Raw genomic sequence first — 17,531 nt, forward strand, 5'->3', positions numbered from 1 at the left:
GGTTAAGTGTGCTTGAATTCAAAGTAAACCACAGTCAGTGTCACCAGCAAAGCACCTGCATACCATCACACCTCTTCCTCCGTGCTTCATGGTGGGAACCATACATGCAAAAATCATCCATTCACCTACTCTACGTTTCACAAAGACACAGCGTTTGGAACCAAAAATCTCAAATTTGGACTCATCAGACCAAAGGACAGATTTCTACTAGTCTAATGTCCATTCCTCAAGTTTCTTAGCCAAATCAAGTCATTTCTTCTTATTGTTGTCCTTTAGTAGTGGTTTCTTTGCAGCAATTTCAACATGAAGGCCTGATTCACGGTATCCTCTGAACAGTTGATGTTGAGATGTGTCTGTTACTTGAATTCTGTAAAGCATTTATTTGGGCTGCAATTTCTGAGGCTGGTAACTTTTAATGAACTTGTCCTCTGCAGCAGAGGTAACTGAGTCTTCCTTTCCTTTGGCGGTCCTCATGGGAGCCAGTTTCATCATAGCGCTTGAAGAAACTTTCAAAGATCTTGAAATTTTCCGCATTGATTGACCTTCAAGCGCTATGATGGACTGTTGTTTCTCTTTGCTTATTTGAGCTGTTTTTGCCATAATATGGACTTGGTCTTTTACCAAATAGAGATATCTTCTGTATACCACCCCTACCTTGTCACAAAACAACTGATTGGCTCAAACGCATTAAGAAGGAAAGACATTCCACAAATTGACTTAACAAGGCACACCTGCTAATTGAAATGCATTTCAGGTGACTACCTCATGAACCTGGTTGAGAGAATGCCAAGAGTGTGCGAAGCTGTAATCAAAGCAAAGGGTGGCTACTTTGAAGAATCTCAAATATAAAATATATTTTGGTTTGTTAAACACTTTTTTGCGTTACTACATGATTCCATATGTTATTTCGTAGTTTGTCTTCACTATTATTCTACAATGTAGAAAATACTAAAAATAAAGAAAAGCCCTTGAATTAGTAGGTGTATCCAAACTTTTTGACTGGTACTGTATGTAATGGAGAATTGTTATACACTAATAATCAAATGGAAACAATTCACACAATCAAGTTATGAAATAATGAATGTGCACAAATTGGCGTGAGAGTGCGCATTCTGGGGAGAGAAGTGCATTGTGCATCTGGGCGCATGGTCAATCCGACATCTGCATTGGCCTTGGCCATGCAGCATTTACGTTGATGCAGCATTTACATTGATACAGCCTCAGCAGAAGTCAGGGCATTCATACTTCTTGCGCTTTGCAGAGCTGTTGTCAAGGAAGTGAGTTTTGTTTTCTGCAGGATGTACCGCCCCCACCTACCATCAACCAATCATGTCAATGCGGAGATTTGCAGAGCCCTCCTCATTGTTACAAAATTTGGGAGGCGCATGGCGATGCGACGCAGAGCTCAGTTTGGCTTGTGGATGCATCTGGAGGCTCCGCAGTTGCGTCACACCCTCCATATGAAGCCTCCGACCACATTTTTGAATCAAGCCCACATTTTTGAATCAAGCATAAATTGTTTTAATGTCTAGGCCTCCACAATGGAATAGTTCAGAGGGGGCACAAATGTTGTGTGTGTGTGTGTGTGTGTGTGTGTGTATGTATGTATGTATATATATATATATATACAAATTTTATATATATACAAATTTGTATGTATATATATATATATATATATATATATATATATATATATATATATATATATATATATATATATACAAATTTTATATATATATATATATATAAAATTTGTATATATATACAAATTTTATATATATACAAATTTTATATATATATATATATATATATATAAAATTTGTTACTGCTCGACTAAAACAATCTTGGTCGACCAACAGCCTAACTACCAAACAATCGACATGTCGACTAATTGGTGTTAGCCCCACAGACAGTAGTCTTGATCATAAGTACCTGCAGGTCAAACCTCTCACTGCCCTGACACGTATGTGGGGGCTCCCTCTTCTGGCTGAATTGGGAAATCCACCAAGAGACACTTGTGGGTTTTGTCACATTGGTTAGAAAAAGTAATTAGCGTAGACATTGGTTCACATATTTGCAGGATGATTGTACAATATCCCCTTTGGGGCTGCTGTCTGTAATAAGGATTTCCGTAAAGTGCCATCATAGGCACAAAAAACAATCAAGTGTCACACACAACATCATCTGGTGTTGGCTTTTCTTTTATGGTGGGGCCAGGCATCCACCCCTGACCTGTCATTTCCTTTTTTCTGTCCATCATGACTAAAAGGGAAATGCCATTATTTCAATGCCCTAGCTGGTACAGCGCATCATGGTGGTCCTCTATGCATCCGCCAGCTCATCTACTGTCTGTCTGCTTTCTAACTGAGGCCTTTCACCGCCATGATAAGCCAATGATTTGCTCTCTGTGGTCCTGTCCAAAAACGACCCCTAGACCCTACCACCTAAACAATTGATCTGTTTTGTATATTTTTAAGAATTGGATAGATTGTAGCTCAACCTTTTTCTCTATTACTTACACCCATCTAGTATTCTTGGATCTACGGAAGTGCCTAGGGGGGTAGAGGCAAGGGGTTTGGAGAGGGCCTCTGTCTGGGTAACCAGCGGTAAGCGACTAGAAGCCAACGGGGCATCACACAACATCAATATAACATTCAGCTTTTTGTTTTGTTTTATATATTTTTTTGCTCATAAGTCAAATGACTCCACTCGTCATTCAAATGACTTATTATGAGCTTGCAGGATCTACATTGCATACACATACACTATATATACAAAAGTATGTGCACACCACTTCAAATTAGTGGATTTGGCTACTTCCGCCACACCCGTTGCTGACAACTGTATAACATCGAGCACATAGCAATGTAATCTCTATAGTCAAACATTGGCATTTAGAATGGCCTTACTGAAGAGCTCAGTGACTTTCATAGGATGCCACCTTTCCAACAAGTCAGTTTGTCAAATTTCTGCCCTGCTAGAGTTGCCCTGATCAACTGTAAGTGCTGTTATTGTGAAGTGGAAGGTCTTGGAGCAGCAACGGCTCAGCCGTGAAGTGGTTGGCTTCACAAGCTCACAGAACGGCATTGCCTAGTGCTCAAGCGTGTAGCTTGTAAAAATCGTCTCTCCTCGGTTGCAACCGTCACTACCAAGTTCCAAACTGCCTCTGGAAGCAATGTCAGCACAATAACTGTTAGTCTGGAGCTTCATGAAATGGGTTTCCATAGCCGAGCAGCCGCACACATGCCTAAGATCACCATGCACAATGCCAAGTGTCAGCTGGAGTGGTGTAACGCTCGCCGCCATTGGACTGTGGAGAAGTGGAAACGCGTTCTCTGGAGTAATGAATCACGCTTCACCATCTGGCAGTCTGACGGAAAAATCTGGGTTTGGTGGATGCCTGGAGAATGCTACCTTCCGAATGCATAGTGCCAACTGTAAATTTTGGTGGAGGAGGAATAATGGTCTGGGGCAGTTTTTCATGGTTCGGGCCCCTTAGTTCTAGTGAAGGGAAATCTTAACGCTGCAGCATACAATGAAATTCTAGATGATTCTGTGCTTCCAACTTTGTGGTGACAGTTTGGGAAAGGCCCTTTCCTGTTTCAGCATGACAATGCCCCTGTGCACAAAGTGAGGTCCATACAGAAATGGTTTGTCAAGATCGGTGTGGAAGAACTTGACTGGCCTGCACGCCGTACCTGACGTCAAAGGGAGAGGGACCAACTCCATATTAATGCCCAGGTTTTGGAATGAGATGCTCGACTAGCAGGTGTCCACATACTTTGTCATCTAGTGTATGTTAGGGATTGTTTTTTTTAGCCACCCTACAACGACAATCTGGCTCTTGTGCAATCTTTCCTGGATTCCTTGCATCCTCTCTTCTCGCCTCTTTCTCAAAAGGCATGGTTGAGAAGAAGGTGAGGGGATCAGATGTGAGGAATCACGGAAAGATTAAATGAGATGGAGCCAATCATTTGAAAAGGTTTAGACAATGAACTGATGTTTTTGTTTTCCATTTTTCTTTTTCTTCACCTCTCCTGCAGATTATCCTGAAGTAACTGTCAGGATGGAAATGGAGTGTCAAGAAGCTGCCCTACAAAGCCCAAAACAGCCCTTCTTCTGTACATACTACCTTCCCCTTCCACTACAGCAACCTGCATGCTAAGAGTGTAATACTACCAATTAACCATAAGACTTGAGTGCTGGTGTAAGAAAATACACACAACAAAAATATGTATATGTATTGCTAGGAAACTATTGCCATGAAAATTATGACAAAAAAATTATGTGTACTGAACTACATACACTTAGTGGAGAGATGGTGATGAGTTCATTTTAACTATTGTTTTCTCTGTTAAAGTAATATGGGTCTTTTATATTTTGTTTTCAAAACGGAACCTCGATCTGCACAAATGTTCACCCTTTGAAAACACCTTATTTGCACTATAAGAGAACTAGTGCTTATTGTTAAAAGTGCTTAATTGTTTTAAACAGGAGAGTCACAGAGAAGCCCCTGGTTGCAACTGGCGCTCCAGACCAAGCTAGAAGGGATTGTTTTACTTTTTGTTTGTTTTAATTATTTTTAAAAAGACAAATGTTAGGGCAGACTATATGCTTATGTTTACTCAATGACTGTCCTCTTAATGATGATTTGAACGTGCTCCGCCGCCCCCCATCACCCCTTTAAAACGGTGTGGTATGCGCTCCATATGAAGCACTTGCCAACATTTAATCTCTGGAAAACCAACGGCTTGCCAAACGAAAGTCAGCGCGACTGACAGAAGCGATCTGCAAGGAAACAGACGTGGAACAGCTTCGTGGCCAAAACGTGCAGTCGGGCCTCGTTTTTGTGCACGTCTGGGGGATAAAATAACCTAGAATTTCAATTTCTTCTCCTTTGTTAAATTTTCAGTTTTACTTTTGGATGGGTGCTGACATTGGCTTGTGGGTGTATTTGTGTATGTGGTTGGTTGGGTGGGAGCCTCAGATGGGTCGGTGTTGGGGAGAGTTATACTGGCATCAGGGCGTGCTACTAGCCTATATGGCTCCGGTTTGTGTGCCGAGGGCTTAACGAAAGCTTGCGTGTGGCTGAAAGCATGTGGCGGGAGGGAGCCTCAGCCTGATGGGCCAAGCCATGGACATCTGCCAGCAGACTGGAACAGACAGACTGGAAGTCCACCAACGGCCCCAAAGTCAAGACTACAGGGACAAGGCCTTTGGGGGAGTTAGGGGTGGAGCTGGAAGGAGGGATAAGGGTGAGATCAGCTAGGGGTGAAACAAGTGCTACGACTCAACAAAAAAAAGGTGCATTCGAAGATGCTAGTCATTGTCGTGAGATGACTTGAAGTTTTTGACTGGAGGGCTATCTGTGACTGTCAGTCGTCACCCTGCTATCACCGAGAATCCTGTTTCTATTTGAGAAAAACTGTAGAAGTGCCTAAAAATCCTTTAACTTTAAAACAACAAGCATCTGGAGAAACATACTTTGTCAAAGAAAAAACAAGAATATACAAAAGGATGGTTCAAGCAAAGTTCCCAAAAGTATGTTGACCTATTTAGAGAAAAGACTATTCACTTTTCATGCAGATGCCATGGTTAAAGCAGTACCCTAGTGTTATTGTAAACAAATATTTAACACGACAAAAAGTAACTTTCTGAAAAGAAAATATATAAACTAACCAAGATAGCTTGGTAGAATGTTTGATAAATATTTCATGATGTAATATTTTGTTCTTACCATAGGTTTTTAGTAGTTTACATTGGAAAAAGTGATTGAGAATACAGGAAATTGTGACGTGTGTGTGATGTATGTAACGTGTCTCATACTTTGAGAGTTTATATTCATGGTTGTAGCAGCAATGTATTCATGTTTATTTCAATTTGTTTTATGATGTTAAGCATCATGGTATGTGTGTCACCAGAACAATCTGTTATTGTATGCCATGATATAGTTAATAGTGTACTAGCATTGTTTAAACCAACCTCCACGTTATTACCTAATATGTTTTATGAGACGTATGTATTTTGACTCAATCACATTTCTTGATACTACACAACCAATTATTTACCTTGTGTATGTGTGTTCAACAAAAAGGATCAGAATCATGACATTTTCATGGCGCTTGATCGACACAGACAATCCACAACGAGACACCTTTGGTTCAAAAATAATATGGCACTGGTCTTAGAATTATTCTTTCTTTCTTTTTGTTCACTTTCACTGAGATTTTCTTCTAAAAAGTTACAGTTTTAATGTAATTTTTGGTGTGGAAGGTGATCGAAGATATTTTTTGGGTAATTTATCGTATTTTATTGTTTTGTCAAAAGAGTCAGAATGATGTAACCTATTCTATTTTGAAATGAATGTAATTTATTGAGCTGTGCGTCCCTACAAGATCTGGTCTCTAGTCAGCCAATGAGATGCAGATCAGGAGCAAGGGGGTGGAGTCTTAAAAAGCCACCAATAGAATGCTACTGGATCTCCCTTGCCTTGTCATCAACACAGTTCATCACATTACAGTAATGAGCAAGGCTTTAGAATTGCTTATATTGTTCAACAAAAAAAGAGAAAAGAAAATAAGAATGTTAATTGTATAGGTGACATTTTACCCAAAAAATAATTTTAAAAATATGTACTTTTCACTCTAGTATTTCATAACAATATTAAGTTGTTGCTGTGGCAACATAAAGTTGCAATTACTAAAGTTCTGTATTTTTGTAAATTATCTAATCGTTAAGTTTACTTTTTTTTCTAGAACACTGCACACATCACTAGATTGTAAAGCAGATTTCAACATTTCTTATTTGTCGTGATTATGACAATTTTCCTTAGCAGCCTCTGTAAAGGTGTAACTTTAACACTTAACATGTAATAGACAAAGTTACCAATGATATTTAGGATGAAATTATAAAATGATCTATTAATTGAATAGTTTTGATGTACAACTTTTCCCCTGAGAAAGGACCACTGGTTTCATGCACACCAATGGAAAAATATTTATGAATGTAGTTTGTTAAATTGTTTATCATCAGTTAAGGATTGCACTTCTTCCGGTAAAATAAAACATTTCATTATTACCGATGAAAATGTCATTAGGTATGGCAAAGTTACTATACACCAGTAATACAGTAATTCTGTAAACGAGTCACTACCAGTTCGTATCACAGAAATAACCTTTGAACATCTTGCATGAAAAAAATAAGTTTTTATTATTAAACGATAACCTACTGAATGTTTCTAGTTATACCGAAAAACACAAAAAATAGTCTGCACATGAGACACAATTCCAAGTTGTCCTCAAATGGGGTCATGGTTGTGCCCAAGAGAATGGAATTGTGCTGAGAAATGTAATTTATTTAAATTAAATGTGTTGACATTGACTGACTGATGATAAGAGAAAAAGATATAAGCACTTGGGTCAGCTGAGCAGACACAGCTTATCCAAACACTTTGCCTTGTCGTTAGTCCATCGTGCTTAAGGTTTTATGTTCCAGAGCTGTTAAAAATAAACTTTTAAAGGCTGTAAACTGGTCTCTGCTGAACAGACTTTTTTGTTTATATATATATATATATATATATATATATATAAAATGCTAAAATGTAAACTTAAAACTATTTTTATTTATATACATAAATTAAATTGTTTGAAGTTTTAACTTTTTTGCATTTTTTAAAGATGAGGCCAAAAGGATTGACTGCTGTACAGAAAGCAGTCTTGTGTTCTAAGCCCCGTTCGAATACTTTAATAACAAACCCTTCCTTACTTTCTGATCTAACACTATTTGGTAGGTGTAAGCAACAGTTCTATCACATAGCTTTCCCCAATCCAGCCATGTCAGATTAGGTATTTCTTCAAGGAAGTGGGAAGGAACGATGCATTTGTTAAAGTATTGGAACAGGGCCATATTATGTCCTTGTAGAGAGCTTGACGATGAGGGCTGTGGCCAACATGCGATGCTGAATGGTCCCTAAAAGGACTGCCGCCAGGGTCGTATTCACTAGGAAGCAAACGTGCCGAAACGGAAGGGACTAACTGAACTTGTCCAATAAGAAACGCTTGTTTTCGTTTAACATTGCAAAACGTTTCGCTACAGTGTGCACTATTGAATATTACCCAGGTAATGAATTGAGACTGCTTTGCCATCAGAAATGCAGTATCCCATCTACTTTGCAAAAAAAATATATATAAAGAGTAAAAGACAAGACCCTCATTGGATTTTTAGTTTTGATGTAACCATTTTTCTGTTTTCTTTGTGCGTATAGTTTGTGCTATTTTATGTTACTATAGTCAAATGTTTTGGTTCCAGCAAGATAGTGTAAAATCTATTGAAATAAAGAAAAAATTGAAAGGATGTTTGTTGAAATTACCTTATTTATGTGAATAATGACTGCGATATGCGCTTGTCTCACCTACCTTAGTTGAATGCCCTAACTGTATGTCGCTCTGTACAAGTGTATGCTAATGGCCAAAATGTAAAAATGAATAATGCTCATATGGACATGGTGAATGACAGACATGCTACAACAGGGTTCCCCAACTGGTGGCCCATGGGCCGAATTTGGCCCGCGGCTGATATTGTGGCCCAACGTTTTCTAAGTAAAACATTTTATTTATTTTTAATATTTTATTGTTGGACATAAGACTATAAAAATTACACAAATCAGCTCCAAGTGATTTACAATTTGGAAATCTTTTTCAAAGTATCCCCCACACATGTAAGGTTTGAAATGATTGTTTTAGTCAAATATATCTGTTTGGGTTTCTTGCGGTCAATTTGCAGTCTACAAATGATTTGTAATTATGTTCCTGACCATTCGCTCAGGAAAAAATTGTCCCGCAACTGAATGTAGTTGATGATCCCTGTGCTACAACATGCATGTTGCAGATCAATAGATATGAGGAACAGAAGAAAAAAAACATTTCAGAATGCACGACAAGATTCAAAACATTTTTGTCCATTTCATGAAGCCCTTTTTACATAAGCAGTTTGCATAAACTTTTACAGTTACACGGTCTAGACCCCAAAGAGGAACCAATGTAGCAGAAGCGAAAGCACAGTGGCCAGGAAAAACTCCCTAATATATATATATATTGTTCGTTTAAAGTTCTAAAGTTTGTCTTGTTGCTTAATTGACCAAGGAGCAGGACCATTTTAAATAACTGCCACTGTATTCCTGTGGTTCTCATTCAAACCTTGTGGTTCAAATCCATGTTCATTTTATGCCAATTTAAAAATGGTTATAATTCAAAAAGTATAAATATGATACAAAATCGGAATGTAGACAACTAAGTTGGGTCAGTCTGAACGTCTCAACGTTGGTTTGGTGTTGATAGCTTAAATAGTGAAAGAGGAGATGGGTTTAGAATTATTTTTTATCATTAATGCATTGGGAGCTCATTGAAATATTGTTGTAATACAAAAAGTATACATGCTTTCAAAAATATTTTCTTAGGCAATCTAAATTGGGTCAGTCTGTACATTTGGAAGTTGGTTTTGTATTAATCGCTTTAGTTTGAACCTTCTGATAGTTCTGTGGCAGTTCTTCCGCCATTGAAATTAATGGACGTCCGTCTGCATATGTCAACATTGATTTGGAGTTTGTAGCATAAATGGTTCAAGAACAGTGGAGGATCCAACATGGAAGTGTGTATGTGCATTGGTGGTTTGGGTCTGTTGGTGGGAATGCAAAGCTTTGCTAGTGTGTTTTGAAGCTTTTGGAGGTAGAAAAAAACTCATGCTATGACACTTAGATGGATACAGAATTGTTTGAGCAGCTGAGGTAGATTGTATGGACAAAAACAAATGTTGATTTTTACATTTTGTAGTGCCTTCTCACTACATGATAGGCATAAGTTCTGACATTACAATTTCACCTTACCTGCGCCAGGTATGAACACCATCTAGAAAAAATTTAAGGAGAGCCGCACACTCTAGCTCAGATGCAATAATTGAGTAACCTAATATCCTAACGTTTTGACAGACAAGCTGTCTTCATCAGGGTATAATGACAAACACTGCAGGGTGACTAGTTTATATAGTGTCAAAGGGACACACACAGGTATCTGTAATCATGGCCGAGTGTGGCCTGATATCATTGGTTAATTCTCAGATGTAAAAATAATATACCAAAAACATGAATGGATAGCATATGATCACAGATACAATTTGGCTACAAAAGCCTACAAACATTTACAATAGCAAAATCACAATAATGGCTTCATATCAAAGTCTACGTTGAGACCGAAGGGAGCAAGGGTCTTTTAAATTAAAGATCCAGGCAGCCTCTCGTTTTAACAATAAATTGTCGAGGTCACCCGGTGACATGTTCAAAGCCGACGTAACGTAGGGACGAAATCGAGTTGTTTGCTTCCATAAAGTGGGCCGCAACTGGATAAGTCGAGTTTTTGTACCTAATGGTGCTACGATGCTCTGAGATTCGTGCTTTGTTAAACCCACATCATTTTTTATATCTAACAATTAACCAATGATATCAGGCCATGATTACCAGTGATGCCAATTTAGCAATTTTGTTGCTAGATTTAGACACTTTTCAGACTACCCTGGCAACAAATTTAGCTACTTAAAAAAACCGAACTTTTACCAACTTTTGAAAAGTGACCCAAACGCTAAAATGCACGCATTTTCCCTCTAAATGACACACACGATTTTCTCTGTCACACTAAAGTCACAACACACTTGTCTGGCTGCAAAGTGCATTGTGAGTGACGTCAGCAGCATCAGGCACTCAACTCGTGCACAGGCAGCAGCAGGCCAGCACGTGATTTAGCAACTTTTAGCAACAAATCAACCTGCCTCTAGCAACTTCCCCTGAAAATTAGTTGGCAACACTGATGATTACAGACACCTGTGTGTCCTTTGATACTATATAAACTAGTCACCCTGCAGTGTTTGTCATTATACCCTGATGAAGACAGCGTGTCTGTCACAACGTTAGGATATTAGGTTACTCAATTATTGCATCTGAGCTCCTAAAGGGTGCGGCTCTCCTTTCATTTTTCAAGTGTTCAACTCCGCTAGCCAGCACCTCACCTAAATACTTTCGCTTCAAAAAAAATATCTAGAGCAAGTATGGAGATCGCATATGACTAGTTCCAGGTAAAATAACATTCTAGACCATGTATAAAGGTCACATAACCAGTTTCACAGCTCCAGGCAAGAGAACATTCGAGTCTAGGTATAGAGATCGAATAACTAATTTCACAATGTGTACTATATATCCATTATACTGGTGTAAAACGTTGTGATAATCAAGTAAGAACAGTACTATAATCTGACACTTTTGTTTGTATTACTGTGCAGCTAGTAGTAGGAACCAATATCATTTGATGAGCAAGGTATATCGCAATATCTTTTTATCCTTTGTCTTTGCAAACAGTCTATAACAACCGTCATAAGCACACAGTTTTTTCTTTGATGAATAAACTCTGTCTCTGTTACAGTATAACATATATTGTGCTATGAAAACTCATGTATACAGAAATATATTTTGTGTAAGCAGATTTATATTTAACCGGGCAGAAAGTAACAATTTTAGTTGTTTTTTTTAAACGAATTACTCAGATCTTTAGAGACGCCATATATTATGGCAAACAACTTGCATATGTCCTCTACCATTTATCAACTGTAATTTAATTTCTATTAAATATACCGAGAACAGAACAACCGTAATGTTACTTTTGTACCTGCCAGCGGGGTGGGAGTAACACAGCCTTGGGATTGAAGTAACAGCTGGTGAGAAGTGCACAATATCTGTCTTATCTTCATGTTTCTGGTTTGTAATGCTCGTTACTTTAAACAAATGTACTATTCGACATAGTTTCATGTGTGTCAATTTGAATAATTATTGATTATTCATTTTATTGATATTATTTGATATTATTATTTGAATAATTAATCATTACTGAAAATGAACCATGCGTCAACATTGCAATGTTGCGCAACCACAATATTTTGACATAAGGAAATTGACCACTAGAATCATAAAGATGTATATTTTTAACCACTAATGTGTTGATAAAAGCTTATGTGAGAAGATGATCCTCCAAGTCAATTGATTAATGCATATAGCTCTAATGTCATATATCATTTTCAAACATTCAGTCACTTGTTGATATTTTGCTAACATTATAAAAGCAATATGAACTAGAGGAGACAATGGCCTGTGCTGAAACATTTTATTTTATGTTATTCAAAGTCATCAGTTTACTTTCGCACAGAATTCTACAGGAGAATTCCAGTGCATCCGTCTGTGAGCTGAAGCATAGCTGGTTCATGCAGCAAGACAATGACCCAAAACACACAAGCAAGTCTACATCAGAATGGCTGAAAAGCAACAAATGTAACGTTTTGGAAAGTCAAAGTCCAGACCTAAACCCGATTATGAGATGTTATCGGAATACCTGAAGAGAACAATTCATGCTCAAAAACCCACAAATGTCTTTGAGTTCAAGCAGTTCAGCGTTGAAGAGTGTGCCAAAAATCACCCACGGCAATGTTACTGATCAACAACTACAGGAAGTGTTTGGTTGCAGTCATTGAAGCTAAAGGTGGCACGAATGTCACGTTCTGACCATAGTTCTTGTGTGTTTTGCTTGTTTTAGTGTTGGTCAGGACGTGAGCTGGGTGGGCATTCTATGTTGTGTGTCTAGTTTGTTTGTCTGTTTCTATGTTTGGCCTAATATGGTTCCCAATCAGAGGCAGGTGTTGTGTGTTGTCTCTGATTGGGAATCATATATAGGTGGCTTATTTTGTGGGTGGTTGTTTCCTGTCTCGGTGTTTTCTCTGCACCAGCTAGGACTGTATCGGTTTGCCACATTTTGTTATTTTTGTAATTGTTAAGTGTTCACTTTTTATCATTATTAAATATGTTGAGCACCAACTACGCTGAGTCTTGGTCCGATCCCTGCTACACCTCCTCTTCTCTTGAAGAGAGGGAAGGCTGCCGTTACAGAACCACCCACCAATCTCGGACCAAGCAGCGTAGCAACGTGCAGCAGCGACAGCAGCAGCGAGTTCAGGAGTGGACATGGGAGGATGAGCTGGACGGAAAAGGACCCTGGGCACAGCCAGAGGAATGTCGCCGCCCCAAAGCAGAGCTGGAGGCAGCAAAAGCAGAAAGGCAGCATTATGAGGCGCTAGCAAGGCAGAGCAGCTGGAAGCCCGAGAGGCTCCCCCAAAAATGTATTGGGGGGGCTAAAGGGGTGTGCAGCTGGGTCAAGTAGGAGACTTGAGCCAACTCCCCATGCTTACCGTAAGGAGCCAAGGATGGAACCAGAGCCAGTGAGGGCGGTATTGGAGGTGAGCGAAGTAGAGACTGTGAAGGATCTAATGGGGAAATTGGAGGAGGGAGAAATGAGGGATTTGCTGGTTTGGTGCATGAGGCACGACATCCGCCCGACGGAACATGTCGGGGATTTGATGTCACCTGAGTCAGCTCTCCATACTCGTCCTGAGGTGCGGGCTAGCCGTCTGGTGAAGACCGTGCCAGCCTCACGCACCAGGCCTCCTGTGCGCATTCCTAGCCCTGCACGTCCTGTGCCAGCTCAGCGCACCAGCTCTCCTGTGGCAGCCCCATGCACCAGCTCTCCGGTGCCGGCGCCACGTACCAGGCCTCCAGTTCCAGCACCCCACACTCGCCTTGAGGTGCGTGCCCTCAGCCCAGTACCATCGGTGCCAACACCACGCACCAGGCTTCCTGTGCGTCTCCAGAACTATGTTCCTCCTCCACGCACTCTCCCTGTGGTGCGTGTCTCCAGCCCGGTACCACCAGCTCTGGCACCACACACCAAGCTTACTGTGCGTATCCAGAGCCCTGTACGCACTGTTCCTTCTCCCCGCACTCGCCCTGAGGTGCGTGCCCTCAGCCCGGTATCACCAGTGCCGGTACCACGCACCAGGTGTATAGTGCGCCTCGAGAGTCCAGTGTGCCCTGTTCCTGCTCCCCGCACTAGCCTTGAGGTGCATGTCTACAAACCGGTACCACCAGTGTCGGTACCACGCACCAGGTGTATAGTGAGCCTCGAGAGTCCAGTGTGCCCTGTTCCTGCTCCCCGCACTAGCCTTGAGGTGCATGTCTACAAACCGGTACCACCAGTTCCGGCAACACGCACCAGGCCTACTGTGCGCCTCAGCAGGTCTGAGCTGCCTGCCTACCCAGCGCCGTCTGAGCTGCCTGCCTACCCAGCGCCGTCTGAGCTGCCTGCCTTCCCAGCGCCGTCTGAGCTGCCTGCCTGCCCAGCGCCATCTTGGCTGCCTGCCTGCCCAGCGCCATCTGAGCCATCCGTCTGCCCAGCGCCATCTGAGCCATCCGTCTGCCCAGCGCCATCTGAGCCATCCGTCTGCCCAGCGCCATCTGAGCCATCCGTCTGCCCAGCGCCGTCAGAGCCGCCCATCTGTCCCGAGCCGTCAGAGCCGCCCGTCTGTCCCGAGCCATTAGAGCCGCCCGTCAGTCAGGAGCCGCTAGAGCCGCCCGTCAGTCAGGAGCCGCTAGAGCCGTCCGTCAGTCAGGAGCCGCCAGAGCCGCCAGCCAGTCAGGAGCCGCCAGAGCTGCCCTCCAGTCATGAGCTGCCCTCCAGTCATGAGCTGCCCTCCAGTCATGAGCTGCCCTCCAGTCCAGAGCTGCCATTCAGTCTGGAGCTACCTCTCTGTCCTGAGCTACCTCTCTGTCCTGAGCTACCTCTCTGTCCTAAGCTACCTCTCGGTTCGGAGCTGTCTCCTCAGTCTGATGGGGCCCTTTGTGAGGGTTCATAGGCCAAGGTCGGCGGCGAGGGTCGCCACTCAAAGGACACTAAGGAGGGGGACAAAGACAATGGTGGAGTGGTGTCCTCGTCCAGCGCCGGAGCCGCCACCGCGGACAGATGCCCACCCAGACCCTCCCCTAGAGTTTTAGGGGGTGTGTTCGGAGTCCGCACCTCAGGAGGGGGGTACTGTCACGTTCTGACCATAGTTCTTGTGTGTTTTGCTTGTTTTAGTGTTGGTCAGGACGTGAGCTGGGTGGGCATTCTATGTTGTGTGTCTAGTTTGTCTGTTTCTATGTTTGGCATAATATGGTTCCCAATCAGAGGCAGGTGTTGTGTGTTGTCTCTGATTGGGAATCATATATAGGTGGCTTGTTTTGTGTTGGGATTTTGTGGGTGGTTGTTTCCTGTCTCTGTGTTTTCTCTGCACCAGCTAGGACTGTATCAGTTTGCCACATTTTGTTATTTTTGTAATTGTTAAGTGTTCACTGTTTATCATTATTAAATATGTTGAGCACCAACTACGCTGCGTCTTGGTCCGATCCCTGCTACACCTCCTCTTCTCTTGAAGAGAGGGAAGGCTGCCGTTACAACGACCAGTTATTGAGTGTATGCGGGCAACTACTTTTTCACACAGGGGCATTGGGTGTTGTATAACTTTGCTTATGAAATAAATATGTAATTGTTGTGTTATTTCTTCACTACTTTATCTAATATTAGGTTTTGGTTGAAGATCTGACAAAAAGATATATGCACAAGTCGAGAATATCAGAAAAGGGGGCTTTTTCACGGCACTGTACACGCCTCAGAATCCCTTTTGGTTAATAATTCAGCGAAACATGGTCAGACTGGTCTGTTTTTTTTTGCAGGGAGATCGTCTTCCACATTAGGAACGTGATGAAAATAGGCGTGTTACTTTTGCCCGTGTTACTTTCGTCTAGGTTCTCCCCTACACTGCAGTAGTAAAAGTTACTGTTGTACAGTAGATAGATTCAGTGGTGACTCGTCATACTGGGCCCCACATTTTTGTAAAAATATGTGCATATATATATATATCAGTTGAAGTAAGAAATGTACATACAGCTTAGCCAAATACATTTCAACTCAGTTTTTCACAATTCAATGACATTTAATCCTAGTAGAAATTAGGGTTAGGATCACCACTTTTTATTTTAAGAATGTGAAATGTCTGAATACAAAAATGATTTATTTCAGCTTTTATTTCTTTCATCACATTTCCAGTGGTTCAGAAGTTTACATACACTCAATTAGTATTTGGTAGCATTGCCTTGAAATTGTTTAACTTGGGTCAAACATTTTGGGTAGCCTTCCACAAGCTTCCCACAATAAGTTGGGTGAATTTTGACCCATTCCTCCTGACAGAGCTGGTGTAACTGAGTCAGGTTTATAGGCCTCCTTGCTCGCACACGCTTTTTCAGTTCTGGCCACAAATTTTTCTATGGGATTAAAGTCAGGGCTTTGTGATGTCCACTCCAATACCTAGACTTTGTTGTCCTGAAGCCATTTTGCCTCAACTTTGGAAGTATGCTTGGGGTCATTGTCCATTTGGAAGACCCATTTGTGACCAAGCTTTAACTTCCTGACTGATGTCTTGAGATGTTGCTTCAATATATCCACATGCCTCATGAAGCCATCTATTTTGTGAAATACACCAGTCCCTCCTGCAGCAAAGCACCCCCACAACATGATGCTGCCACCCCCGTGCTTCACGGTTGGGATGGTGTTCTTCGGCTTGCAAGCGTCCCCCTTTTTCCTCCAAACATAACGATGGTCATTATGGCCAAACAGTTCTATTTTTGATTAATCAGACCAGAGGACATTTATCCAAAAAGTACGATCTTTGTCCCCATGTGCAGTTGCAAACCGTAGTCTGGCTTTTTTATGGCGGTTTTGGAGCAGTGGCTTCTTCCTTGCTGAGTGGCCTTTCGGGTTATGTTGATATAGGACTCGTTTTATTGTGGATATAGATACTTTTGTACCTGTTTCCGCCATCTTCACAAGGTCCTTTGCTGTTATTCAGGGATTGATTTTCACTTTTCGCACCAAGTACGTTCATCTCTAGGAGACAGAACACATCTCCTTCCTGAGCGGTATGACGGCTGCGTGGTCCCATGGTGTTTATACTTGCGTACTATTGTCTGTACAGATAAACGTGGTACCTTCAGGCGTTTGGAAATTTCTCCCAAGGATGAACCAGACTTGTGGAGGTCTACAATTTTTTTCTGAGGTCTTAGCTGATTTCTTTTGATTTTCCCATGATGTCAAGCAAAGAGGCACTGAGTTTGAAGGTAGGCCTTGAAATACATTCACAGGTACACCTCCAATTGACTCAAATGATGTAAATTAGCCTATCAGAAGCTTCTAAAGCCATGACATAATTTTCTGGAATTTTCCAAGCTGTTTAAAGGCACAGTCAACTTAGGGTATGTAAACTTCTGATGCACTGGAATTGTGATACAGTGAAATAATCTGTAAACAATTGATGGAAAAGTTACTTGTGTCGTGCACAAAGTAGATGGAAATGGGTGATTTTTTAATGGAATATCTACATAGGCGTTCAGAGGCGCATTATCAGCAACCATCACTCCTGTGTTCCAATGGCACATTGTGTTAGCTAATCCATGTTTACCATTTTTAGCCTAATTGATCATTAGAAAACTATTTAGCAATTATGTTAGCACAGCTGAAAACTGTTGGTCTGATTAAAGAACCAATTAAACTGGCCTTCTTTAGACTAGTTGAGTATATGGA

At 41.3% G+C, this 17,531-nt stretch overlaps 1 protein-coding gene across 12 annotated transcripts in view; it reads left to right on the forward strand.

Moving 5' to 3' along the window:
- Positions 1-8,352, forward strand: part of LOC129840641 (muscleblind-like protein 2a) — a 78,491-nt gene extending 70,139 nt beyond the window's left edge. For 10 of the 12 annotated variants that reach the window (XR_008757236.1, XR_008757227.1, XR_008757230.1 and 7 more), the window contains 2 exons: positions 2,530-2,606; positions 4,044-4,132. Coding sequence is in view for 2 of the 12 variants with exons in the window: in XM_055908655.1 (XP_055764630.1) it covers positions 4,044-4,165 (122 nt within the window). In the remaining 10 variants the exon portion in view is untranslated. Of the gene's footprint in view, positions 1-2,529; positions 2,607-4,043 lie in introns of all 12 variants that reach the window. The other 2 variants (XM_055908655.1, XM_055908654.1) reach the window with 2 other exon arrangements.
- Positions 8,353-17,531: the final 9,179 nt, after the last annotated feature.

The sequence above is a fragment of the Salvelinus fontinalis genome, chromosome 41, assembly GCF_029448725.1.
Source record: "Salvelinus fontinalis isolate EN_2023a chromosome 41, ASM2944872v1, whole genome shotgun sequence".
NCBI lineage: Eukaryota > Metazoa > Chordata > Actinopteri > Salmoniformes > Salmonidae > Salvelinus > Salvelinus fontinalis.